This window comes from Arachis duranensis, chromosome 5, assembly GCF_000817695.3.
Source record: "Arachis duranensis cultivar V14167 chromosome 5, aradu.V14167.gnm2.J7QH, whole genome shotgun sequence".
In the NCBI taxonomy this organism is placed as follows: Eukaryota; Viridiplantae; Streptophyta; class Magnoliopsida; order Fabales; family Fabaceae; genus Arachis; species Arachis duranensis.
In genome coordinates, this window is record NC_029776.3 from 101,732,814 (window position 1) to 101,749,248 (window position 16,435).

Genomic DNA, 16,435 nt, shown 5'->3' on the forward strand with positions numbered 1-16,435 from the left:
GCTCGTGTATGTCTGCCTCCCCTTACCGTCTATATAACTACTAGACCCTCCAACAAAATAATCCCCACCTCCACCACCATCAGCTCCACCAAAACCATCTCCTCCACCAAAATTAGCTCCACCAAAATCATATCCTCTACCACTATTAACTCTGCTTCTACCATTAGCACCACTACCGTCATCTCTGCCTCCGCTATTATCTCCACCCCTACCATCATCTCCACTTCCACCATCTCCGCCTCCACCTTGACCTCCACGACAACCTCTACCTTTACCTCCACCTCTACCTCCATGTTGGCCTTGACCCCTACCTCATCTAAGGGGTCAACCCCTCCCCTCTAGCGCAGCAAGCTCATCCTTGACCTACTTCTACTTACGATCACTCGCTCGTATCTCAACACAACATTTCCGCTCAACATGACACATGTCTGGAACATCAGACACCTACTCCATAGGAGGTGCTTGTCCTGGATCTCTTTGTGTCATCTCGGCCGAGATTGCAACTACTCTAGGCTCACCGAGGAAGAGCTTTGGTGACAAGAACCTCCGCCCATGTTCATGCCACCATTCCAATTATAACTATGGTGGTCCTAAATCCAGAATGGCATCAAACTGAAGTACATGCTGGCCTTGTGAGTCCAATGGAGTTACAAAGACTATAACGTAATATGAAACTAATGATCACCACCCCTACCTTCCTTCAACATAAAAAAATTTATGTCGAGTACTACATGAGGTCGATGTTGTACTCCACCTGGCTGTGGTAGCACCCTATCCACCTGATGCCACTCTATCTCACTAAGTATTGCTAAGATTTCTAATCTAACTTGTTGAAAAAAATTCATTTACTAACCTCTTCATTGATGCTACCAACAATGTGAAAAACTCTATCCAATCGGTAGATACGATTCGGATTGTCCACCATGTCCGTAATTTTGAACCTTGTCATTTGGAAACTTGAGATTTCTCTCTCGTGTGGCGTATGGTGGGAGGAGTGAAATGTGGTTGTAAATCGTATCAAACTAATTTGATTCTTATATAGAGTATGATAACACTAAATCGAATCAACTGATTTCGATTTATATAGAGAGGTTTCCTACTAATTCGAATCTATTTGATTCGATTTACCTTGCATTTCTTTCTTATAAATCAAATTCAATAGCTTCAATTTACTATGGGTTGTATCAAGGGTAAATTGAGTTTACTTGTTCGATTTACCATGTGCTACCAACCTGTACTAAATCAAATTTAATTTATTCAATTTACATTGAAAAAGTGTAAATCAAAGTTAATTGATTCGATTTATATAGTAAGTCAAACGAGCATGCATGTAACTAAATTTAGTTTATGATATCTGTGTAATTTTTATCCTCACTCAATTTATCTATGTGATTTATACATATTATTATGAAGTTTATAAATCGCTTTTACTAAAAGAGTAAACTACTAAAATGGTACATGAAAGTTTGCATCGCTAACAAAACAAATACTAAAAGATGCTAACGACAAATAAGCCACCGAAAGATTTAAAAATATGACAAAAAGAACTAGATATTAAATATATATTCTAAAAAATAACTATAGAGGTCAAATTTTTTATGCAACTTTTTGCAATCATTATTACAAAAATAAGATATTTTCATCCTTAAAATTTAGTAATTTTTTGTCAAGTGATTTTTTTTTAAAAAAAATATTATTGTAAATGACCATATTTTTTCGAAAAATAAAAAGAAAAATTTTTGTTTCAAATTCTTTTGTACACTTTTTAAATATTTATTCAAATATTGTCACAAAAATTTAAATCTAATGGATAAGCCGTTTTTTTAAATATGAAAGTTTTTTTACTTACAAAAAACATAATATTTGTTAGTTCTATTTCTCATATTTTTAAATCATTTAGCAATTGTTTTGTCAATATCCTCTTTTGTCAACAATTAAATCTTTCGGATACCAAATTAATAGTTAAACCTTACTAAAATGTTTATTTCTCAAGACAACATGATGTGAAGAATGTTACCTTAAAATATATTCTAGGTCATATATGTAGTAGTTATTTAGATGTATTTTTTTATGTCTTGTATATTTTGTTTGGTTTTGGGATTTTACTATATGTAGTGGATAATATATTGTATCTAGACTTATGTTGTTTGAACAAAACATTTTTAGCCTATAATATAAATTTTATTATTTGGTTGAGTTGTATTTATTTATATTGTCTTTTTTTAACTTATTTTGTAATAGATCATGTTATTAAATAAAAAAGTTTAACAAAACTCATAGTAATGAAAGAAAAATTTCATATGTCACCTTTATAATTTTTGGATGTGATTATGTTTAAAAAAAAATAAAGAGTAAACATTCACTCTGGTCTCTGACCTTTACCTCGACGGACAAAGTGATTCCTGAAAAATTGAAAATCTCAAATCGGTTCCCATCTTTGCAACTTTTGCATTGGGTCAACGCAATTCTTTCATTGAGTCCAACATTAAAGGCTAACAAAGAATGCCTATATGAATTGTTAAGTGAGTGAGTTGTCTGTTTTGTGCTATGCTAGTAACCCCGAATTGGATGGAGACCGATACGAGGTATAGTAAAATTGGATAAGAACTTATTCGTCCAAAGTTGTTAAAAGAATCTGCCAACCTTGCAGCACGTAACCTATAGGTTTTGGCGAGGCGGGTCAGCCCATCGGGTCAAAAGTTATTTTATTTATTTTTTATTAAATAAAAAAGTGATTAGTACTATAAAAATTAATAATTATATAATTTTCAAATGCGTGTTTTTCATTTTATTTTTTTATTCTTTTGTTAGTTATTAACTCTATTTATTAGAGTTAACTACCAAATTAGTATTCAAAAGTTTCTGGTACTGACAAAAACATCCTTAAAAGACGCAAAAGACCAATTAACTCTCGAAAGATTTAAAAGTTTGACAAAAATATCCAAATGTTAAGTCAAAGGATTGACCAACGCAGTTCTATTCTATTCCTTGAGACTTCAGGTCGCGGTGAGGTCTTTTAAAGGGTTTGACCAACGTGGACAAAAAATCATCAACGATGGAATTCACATCTTGATCAATCTCCCTCAACTCTCCCTTTCTCTCTATTCTCTCCTCTTCACTACAATCTTTAGTTGACCCTTCATATTCTTCAAGAGGAATGCCTTGATCGGATGAGCGAAGTAGGACCAAGTGGCTCACCACTTCGGCTATGGTGGCCATGAATTGCCCTTGTGTTCTTCGGAACCCTTCTTGCTCTTTGAAGAATGCTTGAAGGTCTTGATGGTCTTGGGCCAAGGGTAGAAAAACTTCACATTGTGGTGAAAGATGGGTTTCATTGATTGGGAGGAAGGTTGTATATGTGGGAGGTAGTTCATGTTGATGAGTATCTTGAGGTAGTATGTAAGAATATGGTTGTTGGTATTGGTGTGGTGTTTGAAAATGTGGTGATTGAGGATTATGTTGGGGCCTTGGGGGTATGAGTCATAGGTATATGGTGGTGGAGGTGCATAATCAAAGTGAAATCCACCATATCCTTGGTTTGGGTATGCATATTGGGGAGGGTTTTGCTCATTGTAGTATAGAGGAGGTTGCTCCTTCAAAAATTAGTGCTCCAATCCCATGATGCGATCCAAAATTGAAGTTATCAAACCCTACAAAATGATCACAACCATACTCCAAACCAAGAGGGTGATAACTCATAGAGAAAAATAGAAAATAAAAACAAAAGACATCAATTAACAAAAGAAACAAAAATCATCTATTCACACTATTCACATATTCACAACAACCAAAATTATGGCATTCAATTGCACTAAGTTCCCCAGCAACGGCGCCAAAAACTTGATAGAAAGGATTTTGCACCGGTTCGGAATTTCTCAAAAACAAGAATCACTTTGTCGGTAGCATAGTCCAAACCGGCAATTAAATCCCATCAATCAAAGTTTAAAATTTCTAATTCAAATTAACCGAGAGTAATTAAACCTCGAATCATTTTCCCTATGAACTAATGCCTAAGAGCGCACAATTTTGGTTGTGGAAAGCAAAGGGGTTTTCGATGATGAAAGCAAACAATTAAGAGATAAAAGAACGATTCAAAATTGCAATTAATAAACTAATAAAGGAATAAAAAAAACTATGTAATATGGACAAGTAAGACTCAAAATTGAGAAAATTGTGGTTCAAAACATAAATGGAACCTTGACTTGGGATGAGTTATGGAATTTCTTCCTTACCATAACCATAACTATGATAATTATGATAGATTAATCTCACTAAGTCTACCCTTAACATTGAAGAGTAAGTCAAGTGAGTATAATTGTTATTAATCCACAAATCCTAGCTAACTTACTAATTACCTTAGTAAGAAGCTAGCGTTAGTGGACACAATAACAACTAACGACCCAAGAATTATCACTAAATGTCGAACATTATGACTCTAGTAATCCATATACTCATTTCCCCAAGCCAAAGGGTGAAAATCTGCCCCATAATCAAAATTGGCATTTCATCAAATACATAGTGGACATAATCAATAAAACATGACAAAATTAGGACAATGATAAAAAAATGAACCACAAATGATCAAAATCAACAAAGGTAACTCAAACAAACATATAATAATCATGGATCATCAAATTCATCAACTAAAAATTCAAAATTGTAAAACTATATATGTATTGATAAAGGAAATTAAAATATAAGAAAGTGTAGAACAAGTAATGTAATAAAAGAGAAATTAAAGAAATACTTACAATGGAAAATGGCTAGAATCAAAGATCAAAACTTGAACTATAAAATTCTACAAAACCCTAATTAATTTTGAGAAAACCTAAGGAAAACTAACCTAAAAACTACCCTAAAAACTAACTAAGTGTGTAATATAATGTATGGTAGTGTATTGTCCTATATGGGTGTGTTGCTAGCCTCCTTATAAGCTCCAAAGGCATCAGAAAAATGGGCCAAAAAGCCCCTCAACGTGCAGGGACTTGTGCGTACACACACCTTCTGATTTTTCTCTTGTATGTACGCACAGAGAGTTGTGTGCACTCACACATGGCTGTGTGCTTCTCTTTTATTTTCTTCATGTTTCCTCCCACTTACATGCTTCTCTTCCACTCTTATCAAGCCATTCCTACCTCTTACACCTGAAATCACTCATCAAAAGCATCAAGACTTCGAATGGAATAAAAGTGGAATAAAATTAGTTAAATTAAGCATAAAATAGCATGTTTTCACAATTAAGCTCAACTTAGGGAGAGAACACAAAAGTATGCTACTTGGATGAATAAATGTGGGTTTATATGATGAAATCCACTCAAATCAATCCAAAATTTATCGTTAAATATGGATTCATCATTCTTCATCTGAAAATGTGGAGCTATATCCTGATTGGTTTAAGTTTGATTTGCATTTTCCATAGAATTGTTGGCTCCATCATCATCCCGATCATCTTCCAAATCCAATTGATCTAATGTTTCACAAATCAACATAAAAAATAATATAAAACATGTTATAAAGCATACTAAAATCTTAGTTGATCATAATTCATAAATAAATAAAAGCATACCTAAATCATCTAAAGGTGATTGAAGAGACATATTTGCTAGATCATTTCGTAAAGATCAACTTCTTCAGGAGTTAAAAAATGTGGTGAATCTTCCAATATCTTCCGAATGATTCTCAAATGCATCAAGACAAATTGGATCATAAACTTGCTTTCTCATTTGATCTTCCAATATACTTTGTCACTCTTGTGGTGATTAAAATTTTAAAATAATGCTTTCAACTTAAAATAATCAAGAAAGTACCTTTGTGGTAACCTTAAGTTGTAATGAACATAAACAAGATCATTAATTTTTGATGCTCTAACCGCTTCCTCTTCTTTGAGTGAATGTGTTCAAAAATACTCCAGTTACACTCACAACCTGAAGAACTACAAGTTTGGCTTAAAATACGAATCATCAACTTTTTGCAAATTTGGCGCTCCACAACCATAAGATTTCCACCATTGATCTTAACATAAAAAACAAAAAATAATTTATCACAATCATAAATATCAAATCATAAATACATCACAATCGTAAAGGACCAAAATTTATGAAGAAATTCACCTGGCATAACAGTGTTTCGTTCACGGATTGCAGACAGTCTTCCCAAATTTTGTTCAGCATTCTTAAAGATCCTCATCTCACTTGTCACCTTAGAATTCAAATTAGGATCACCATAAGCATATTTGTCAATGACATCAAACAAGCCAGAAGTCGTTTGCCTGTGCTTTTCAAATTCTTCAGCATTAAATCGAAAAGCTCGATTTAACCAATAACCAGCGGCATGAATATTTTTCTTAAGTTGTGCATCCCAACGGGTATCTAAAATCTTCAAATAAGGATCAGCAACCTTCTTTCTTTTTTGAAACCTCTTCACCATTTCTCCTTTAGCCTTATAAATTTCTTGATAAAGAAAATCCATGGCATCTCTGTCTTCATTATCCACAATACGTAAAACACGAACAAGTGGCTCAGTAAGCTTAACAATATCAGTGCATTGACTCCAAAATTCAGAATCCAATACTTGATCCACAAATATCTTAGCTTTGGCTTCTTTGGAGTAAGTTGAGCTTGTCCATTCTTTAGAGGTCACCATAGCTCTCAAAGGATCCTTTTGAGCCAAAATACTTAACAAAGCAATGAAAATAGTGGCAAATTGAGTTGGAGCCGGATGCAGTATTTCCCGCCGACCTGTAAACTTTCTCATCAAGAACAGCGGATAGCAATGATTATAGATATACTTGGTGATTATTGAAGCTTGTGATACAGTTTCACTCACTTCTTGTAACTTTCCAATATATTGAAACATCAGATTAACAGAATGAGCTGCACAAGGAGACCAATACAATTTAGGAAACTCAGCCTCCAACAACCTTTTCGCAGCAACATAGTTTGCAGCATTCTCTGTTACAATATGCACAACATTCTCAAGACCAACAAACAATACGGCATCCCTAAACAACTTAAACAAAGCATCAGCAGTTTTTGAGACATTAAAAGCATCAACTGACTTTAGAAAAATAGTTCCTTTAGGACAATAAACTAAAAAATTAATCAAAGTACGCCTACAATGATCAGTTCATCCATCGGCCATAATAGTACATCCAGTTTGTTTCCAAATCTCACGATAACCATCAATTATTTTCCTCACATCCTCAACCAATTTACTCAACAAATACCCACAGACTTTTGGATAATTTAGCCCTTTATACCCTGCACCCATGCTTGCAATAGCATCAATCATTGGCTGATAATAAGCTGAATTAACCGCATTAAATGGAACAAAGGCATCCATCATCCATTTCGCAATAGCAATATCACACTTCTCCACAATTTCTTTGCTTTGAAGAACGTTTTTGATAGTTGGTTGAGCTCTGGGTGTTGTTGCTGATGGAAAATAGGATTGTAATCCTTTGACTTGTTTTCCTTTTCTAGAGCTAGGTGCTGGAACTCCGGATTTTTGTTGTTGTTGCTGTATCTCATTACGTTCGATCTCGTCAAATTCTCTTTCAACTTCATCAAAAGCATTATAACTTTTTGCATATTGTTCTTGAGTTTTTCTTTTCTTGCTTCGAAGCTCTTCAATGCTTTGATGGAATCGGTGTCTCACTACAGCTGGCACCTTTCGACATGACTCAATATCTCCTCCTTTTTCAGCCAAATGAAGCTTAAACCGATGAATTCCTCCACCCCTAATAAGCTTCTCACAATATATGCATAACAGAATGGTTTTTCCAGATTCCACAACTTGTTTACAATGACCCCATACATGATCGATTTTTGCTCTATTATTGTTTTTTAGGGTTCCAATTGATGCATCAGGAGTTGATCATTGTTCTTGCGAAGATGGTGTATTCGCAGAAGCCATTCTAAAACAATATGGAGTAGCAAAAGTATAAAACAACAGTAACCTTAAATTTCCTATTTCTTATTCCCTATTCAGCAAGACAACATTATTCATAACAGCTTCATAATTTCAAGTTTTAACAAACAACTATTTCAACAACAAAAATGTCACCTATTCATCCTAGAAATTTCAAGTTTTCATAACAGAACAGAACAACAGAACAACATAACAACATTATTCATAAATCATAACAGCTTCATAATTTCAAGTTTTCAACAAGCATTAGAAGAACAGAGTAGAACAAAGGAGAACAATATTCAACTAATTTGTTTGACAGAGTAGGCAGCAGAGGACGAAGACGACGGCGGTGGCGCGGCGGCGGCGACGACAAATATGAGAGACATGGACGAAGGTGAGACGAAGCACTGAAGCAGAGTTGCGGTTCTATTCTATTCCTTGAGTGACGTCGCAATGTGAGGAGGTGGAGGAAGGTTAGCCGTTGTGGATTTGTGGTTATTGGTTAGGGAATTAGGGTTGGGGACTTGGGGAAACAGGAATTTTAGGGGGGGGTTATTCCTTCGAGCTTCGAGTCTCTTTTTCTTCTTTTTTTTTTAACCAAAACGACGTCGTTTTGGCAAGTGAATAAAAAAAAGTCTTTTAAACCGGCCGGTTGAACAAAAACCACAAATTCTCTAATTTTTATCAGAATTGGTTAGTTTAAACCGATTCTCAACGATTCTATTCTTTGTCCGGTCATATTCATTAACCGGATCAGTCAAAAATTCGGTTCATCGATTTTTCGATCGAACCGGCCGATTCAATCCGGTTCTTATAACTATGTTTAAAATTGTGACTATAGAATAAGTTTTGGATACAGCTTTAAACGTAATTATAAAGTAGGCTAATATCACCATTTAAAATCGTAACCACAAAGCAAGCTAAAATCACGGTTTAAAATCGTAGTCTAAAATATTTGATAGAAAAAACGACAATCGAGATAAAAAAGAAAAAAGAAAAAACCTGTAACCTTAGACTAAAAACTGTGGCAAAGGATAAAAAAATATTACATTGCAATAATTAAACTAATATATATAGCGATCATAAAGGGTCACCTGGCCTTTTATTCACTCAAAGGGCATATTTTGATACAATCCTTTGGCCTAAGTCCACCTTCAAATAATCGAAGTCATGCTAATTATTATATAACACGATAGTCATTATCATTTATCAAACATAATATATATCTGCAGCGAATTAATTAGGCGTGTTTCTTAATGTATCACAATATCGTATCGAATAAATGTTCACATTGGTCCCACAAAAATTTAGATAGAATATTTTAGTTTTTAATAAATTTTTTATTTTTCAGAAATTTTTAATAATTATTTTTGTTGGATATTTGATCTTTTTATTATTTTAAAGAGAAATTAATTTATCTTATAATAATATTTTTTCGAATCAAATTATCTTTTAATAAAATTTATTATTAAAATTTATTAGAGAATTATTTATTCAATACACATATTAAAATTTTAATTAAAAGCAAAAAAGAGACTAATATATCTAATAAAAATAATTCTTAAAAATTTTAGGATATAAAATTTGTTAAAAATTAAAATATCTAATCTAAAAAAATGTTGGGACTAATTTGAATATAAATACATTTTTTTCATTTAAGATTCTAAAAACTAAACTATTCATTAAATTGTAAAGTTACTAAGTTAGATGTTCAAAAATTTAAAGATTCGCCTTGTGTTGATAGATCAGGATTGGAACCGGAATGTCCTTCTTGGTTAGTTAGGGATTTCCAAATTCCTATCTTTCTTTATTATAAAGCAATGTAGTGCCAGATTTTTAAAATGTCATCGATCGCTGGACCAACTATTTAATCTTTTATTTTTGATTTCTTGTCTTTCTAGCAAAAGAATTGAATTTCGTCTACAAATATCAAAGTATGTTCTCATGAATCATTAACTAAAAATCTTACAAGAGAAGAAGAAAAAGCTTATGATTTACTGTCCTTCTTCCATTCAAGTCAGTAAGTGGATCGAGAAACTACCGCCCAAGGGTGCTCATAGAGCGGGTCTCTGTTTGCCTAAGATCCTATTATGAGATTGGAAGAAAGTAGAATAACATTCTAGGACCAACGACCAACTGTAGATTTAAGGTCCAATAGGTAAGTAATTAACCACTGAACATTAAACATACAGTGGACACTCCTGATTGAAGACCATTCACAGCAATAATCTATATGCCAGCGACAAACCTTTAAATAGAATTCTGATCCGTGACGGATTAGTTTTTAGTCTGTCGAATTAGGAGATACCGTGAATAACCAAAAAAATTTTAAATTCAATTGAGATTTAATCCGAATTAAATCAGATATAATAAAATAATATATTCATGTATCAACTATATATCTTTTAAAAAATAGTTAAAATTTTTATATTTTATTACAGTCCAACTACACATCCAAACATTTTTGTATCCAAATCAAATCAAATATACCTAAACTCAACAAAAACCACTTTCATTACACTCGCGAGTACACACGCGCGTTTCAATAACGCTTCTTCGTCTTCATCTTCGTCTTCGTTTTCATCTTCATCTCTCCGTTCTTCCTTCTTCTTCTTTGTTTTTCTCTTTCTTTGTCTTCGTATTCTTTCTTCTTCTTCTTTTTCGCGTTCTTCCTTCTTCTTCTTCGTCTTCCTCCTTCTTTTTTGCATTCCTTCTTCTTCGCGTGTTTTCTCTCAATCGTCATTCTTTTATTGTTGTTGTTGTTGTTGCTGCGTTTTTTCTTTTTCTCCTTTTAGTTGAGGTTCATTTGGATCTAAAAATGAACTGGATTTGGTTCAGATTTGGTGAATACTTAATAGTAGTATCAAGTGAACCTAACTCAATTCACAAATGAACCAAATTCGGTTTAGATTTGAACAAAAAGTGATAAACATTCAATCAGCAAGAAAAGCACATTTCAATTCATTTCTGCATGCAAATGAACTCAATTAAACTAAAAAATGAACCGAATTTCTTAAGGAATAATAGATTTGATAAATACTTGATAGTATCAAGTGAAACTAACTCAATTCACAAATGAACCGAATTTGGTTCAAATTTGAACAAAAGTGATAAATATTCAATCAGCAAGAAAGCACATTTCAATTCATTTCTACATTCAAATGAACTCAATTAAACTAAAAAATGAACCAAATTTCTGAAGGAATAACATATTTGGTGAATACTTAAAAGTAGTATCAAGTGAACCTAACTCAATTCACAAATGAACCAATTCGATTCAGATTTGAACAAACAGTTAAAAAATTACTTAAAGAATAAAAATTTTGGTCAGTACTTATCTGCAACATTAAGTGAAGCTCAATTAACAGACAAATAAACTGAAATAAATTAAGAAATGAATCGAAATTATTTAATGATGGCATCAGAAAAAATCAGAACTAATAAAGATGTTAGTAAAATATTGGTGTTATTGTTGTTATGACAACGAAAAAAAAAAGAAAAAGAAAAATACGCAACGATGGGGAATAAGAAGGAGGAGGAGGATGAAGAGAAAGAAGAAGAACCTGTGTGTGCGAATTTGGAAGAAGAAGAAGAAAAATCTGCGTAAATTTAGAAGAAGAAAAAAAAGGAAAAAAAAAGAAAAAAAAACAGATGATAAAGAGAAAGAGAAGGAAGCAAAAAAAAATTGAAAAAAAAAAATAAAGAGATGTGTTATTTAAAAAGTTGTTATAACAATTTAGTTAAATTTAGTTAAATATTTTACTTGAATATAAAATTTTATTTATTTTATTATTTTAAATCGATTAACCGTTAAAAAGAGTCTCATCATTCCATCAATTAATAAATTTTTTTTCAGTTTTTTATTCAATTCGTTGCCAATTAATTTTTTTTATCTGAATCAGACCGATTTAATAATCAATTTTTAATTCATCCGATTGTACTGATTTGTTCGATTTGATGCACCAATTAATGACTCAATAATCGAACTCCATCTATAAAAGACTACCGAGTCAAAGCTGACTTGTTAAACCAATACTGAGTTTATAGTAGAACACATCTTCTTTATATTTTCTCTTATTTTTAATTATTACGAGTTATAATTGAGAGATATATGAACATGACATATATATTAAATAGAAAAGATTTTATAGATAAATTATGATCTCTTACCATTTATTTTATAGGTGAGATAAAAAAATATAAAAAAATATTCAAAACTAAAAAATTACACTTAATTATTTTTTTAAATAAAAATTTAAAATTTAAAAGATTCAAATTCATTTTTAATATAATTTTATAAATATAAATAAAAAATAAAATTAGACACATTAATAAGTATTTAGTTATGTTAAAGTATACCCAAAAAAATATTTTAATTTTATTTAAAATATAATTGAACACAAATACCACATGAGTGTCATATTCAGGATATATCTTGAGACTTAGACACATTAATTTAACAATGTTCTTGCTTCAAAGAGAGGAATGAGGAAATAAAATACTAATAACAAGGCATACTTTAGAGCACTAAATCTAATGTAATCTTGGAATTATTTTTTTAGTTGCATTTCGTTGACTTTCGGTATATGCCTTTTTTCGGCATCTCATTTCCCATTTCATAGAGTTTATGTTACATTCATAAGATCCGTCCATATGCCTGCCCTGTTACATGATTGAAATCGCTCATGATTAATTAATCGTTACTCCTTTTAATTTGTTCCAAAATAATTATTTAGAATGGGACTATTGGTACTCCAAATTATATATAGATACTCTCGTGATGACATCTTTACGTGAAAGATAGTATTGTAAACTATTAGATAAGTTGATAAAGTTGATTAAATATGTTTAATTAATCATCTAAAGATTTATAATGTCATCTTTATATAAAGATGTCATTATGTGAGTATTCTTCTCTATCTATATCTATGTTGTACGGATTCTGATATGGACACGGAACACAATATAATACGGAACACGTCAACACGCAAATTTTAAAATCTTATTAGGTACGAAAATACGCATATCTTATTTTAATTATATAAAATATTTAAAATATTTTTTATTTTAATAAATAATAATATATACTATTTTTAAATTTATTTTAAGAATACATGTTAAAAATAAGATTGGATATGCTGACATGTAATGGTATTTAGGTGTGTCCAAACGTATCTAAAAAAAATTTATTTTTTATTAAGACACAGTTAGACACAACAGGTACGCGTGTCAAACAAGTGTCAATAAATATCATGTCCAAAATGTGTTTGACACGCAAACACAGCAACTTAACAAAATGTCCGTGTTTTATAAATCTATACTTTATAGTTTATATTAGTAACTACAAAATAATTTTAATTTTCTATTCGACCAGAAATTTTCTCCTTTTCTCTATTTCTTCTCTCTTCTTTTATTGTTGATTTAAAAAAATATTTTAATTTTTTTATTAAATGAAAAAATTTAAAGATCGGTTGGAATTATTTTTTAATTAAAGTTGGAGCTATAATTAGTCATAAAAGATAGTTTCTTTTAAAAATTATTAAAAAAATAAATTATATATTTAAATTAATTCTCAACAAATTTTTAATCAGACATTTTAATTTCTAATAAATTTTTACTATTTTAAAATTTTTTAAGTATTTTTTTCTATCAATTTGATCTATTTATTACTTACAATAAATTATTTAATATGTATATTAAACAAATAAATTTTTAATAAATTTTATTATAAGATAATATCATTATATTTTCAATAAACATTATTTTTTTATAAAGAGACCAATTCATTTTAAAAAAATTTAAAATAATAAAAATTTGTTGAGGATCAAAATGCTAAATTTAAAATTTTTAAGGACTAATTTAGATATATATTTACTCAAAATATAGTTAGTCATTTACATTTCGAATTATCAATTACTTCATAATGTTTTTCATATAGTCAGTCAAATTTGTAATATTAATTAAAAACTTGTTAATTGTCTTTCTTTTTGATGTTTCATCAATGTAATATTGTGGAAGAATGTATATTTATTGTAAACAAAAGTCATTTTTGATGAACTAATTGGTTCTACAATTATTAATTTTAATATTCTTCTTTTTCTTCTTCCACTTCTCTCTTTCTTATTCTCCAAGAATAATCCCTCTGTTTTCGCTTTGCAATATTTATATTCAATTAAAAAATCTTATACAAATAAAATATGAAATTATTTAGGTGCGCATAAAAATATGAAATTATTGTTGTCAAGTTGAATTGTATATTTGATTAAAATTTTGAATTAGAGTAGTTTAGTTTAGGGCAATTTTGGAAATCAAAACTATAGTAATTAATAGAATGTAGATATAGCCAAATAGGTGACAGTGCTAAAAGCCAACCTGGTTCTTTATTTAGACAAATTGATAGATTAAATATTTAAATATATACCGTATAAAATAATCAATGAACAATTAAAATAAGTTAACGAAATATTCCGTGACTGGAATTTGCATTAGCTAGGAATATACTCTAATTAAATTAACTGACCCATCATTATATATATGTATACATATGAGATGATAACTAATATTTGGAATTGAATAGGATTCTATATCCAAACTAAATATTTAATTAAATTTAATTAAATTATTATAATTATTTTTTAAATTATACGTTTTTTTTACTATCAGTTATTATTTTTTTGTTATTATCATCATTATTTTCTTCTCTTCATCTTCTCTTTTTTTATTTGATTTCTTTTATTCGTTTTTTTCTCTTCTTTCTCCATCATCATCATCATCATCATGTCATCGTTATCATTTTTATTATTTTCATCATTATTATTATTATCATTAAATTTTTATCATATTAATGAAGTTGTCTGATCCAAAATTAATTTAGATGTGTTTTTGTTCATGATTTAATCTTGTTTGTGTGCTTATTTTTTAACTAAATTTGCGTGTCGCAATCATTAAGTAATTTTGGTGTAAAAACTAAAATTTATGTGTATTCGTTAAGAAGTTTCGGTGTATTTTTATTCTAATAAGTTTTGCATAACTCAAAACTCAACACAACAGAGAAGTTCAACCATTCCTTCTTCAAGGTGAGGGAGAATATTATCTACAGCCCGATCAAAAAGCACATAATATATCCAATTATTCCTGCACATTAACTTGCTAATGAGATGTTGCAGTACTAAAGTGTTAATCATTCCATAACTACTTACATTAGGTCATGATAAATTACTCTAGGTCTTGCAACTGTTTCTTCTTCTTCTTTTTCATCATCATCATCATTTTCTTTTTTTTTTCTTATTCATCTTTTCCTTCTTGTTTTACCTTATTAAGTTTCTTCTTGTTTTACTTTCTTAACAATAGTAAAAACAATGAACATACATTCATTCAACTAAAAGAAAGAAAAAACTAAAGAAAAAAAAAAGAAAAAATGCAGCATTAAAAAAATATATTTTTGTGCTTTTATAGCAAAATTTTGGTGTAAAAACTAAAAAATTTATGTCTATTTGTTAAAAAACTTCGGTATATTTTTATTCTGATAAGTTCTACATAATTTAAAACTCTTCATCTTCCTCCTCCTCATTTTCTGCTGCTACTTCTTCTTTTTTGCCATTATCATCTTTTTTTCTTATTTATTTTTTTCTTCTTGTTTTACCTTCTTAAGTTTCTTTTTGTTTTACTCTCTTAACAAAAATAAAAAAAATCAAACAAAGAAGAAGAAAAAAGACATAATGTTGCAAAATTATTAGGAAGAAAATAAACCTACGTTTATTCAACTAAAAGAAAGAAAGAAATAAAGAAAAGAAGAAGAAAAAATATGGCATTAAAGAAGATATTTTTGTACTTTTGTAGCAAAGTTTCGATTTAAAAACTAAGAAATTTATGTGTATTTGTTAATAAATTTTGGTATATTTTTATTCTGATAAGTTCTGCACCATTCAAAAATATTTCTCTTCCTCCTCTTCTTCATCATCTCCTTTTTTTTTATTATTCATCTTTTCTTTCGTGTTTTACATTTTTAAATTTTTTCTTATTTTACTCTCTTAACAAGAATAAAAACAAAAAAATCAAAAAATAAAAAATAAAAAACACATAATGTTGCAAAATTACTAAGAAGAAAATGAACCTACATTCGTTCAATTAAAAGAAAGAAAGAAATAAAAAAATGCAACATTAAAAATGACATTTCTGTGCTTTTCTAACAAAATTTCGGTGTAACAAATGAGAAATTTATGTGTATTTGTTAAAAAATTTTGGTCTAATTTTATTCTGATAAATTTTGCATAATTCAAAACTCTTCCATTTTCTCTTTCTTATATTCTGCTGCTTCTTCTTCATATTCTTTTTTTTATTATTATTATTTCATTTTCTCATCATTCTTCTTGTTTCACTTTCTTAAGAGGAATAAAATAAAAAAAAAGACAAAAAAATCAATGCTGCAAAATTACTTAGAAGAAAAAGAGAAAAAAAATACAGCAATAACAGCAGCAATAAAAGAACGACGATGGAGAGAAAATACGCGAAGAAGAAGAAGGAA

At 29.9% G+C, this 16,435-nt stretch overlaps 1 protein-coding gene across 1 annotated transcript; it reads right to left on the reverse strand.

Annotated features, from left to right (window-relative positions):
* Window positions 1–5,393: 5,393 nt before the first annotated feature.
* Window positions 5,394–8,297, reverse strand: LOC107490924 (uncharacterized). Its single transcript, XM_021143999.1, has 4 exons — window positions 8,229–8,297; window positions 7,149–7,746; window positions 6,111–7,088; window positions 5,394–5,467 (listed from the first exon to the last, which is right to left on the reverse strand). Exons 1-4 carry the CDS (start codon window positions 8,295–8,297, stop codon window positions 5,394–5,396), a joined length of 1,719 nt encoding a protein of 572 aa, XP_020999658.1.
* Between the last annotated feature and the right edge of the window lie 8,138 nt (window positions 8,298–16,435).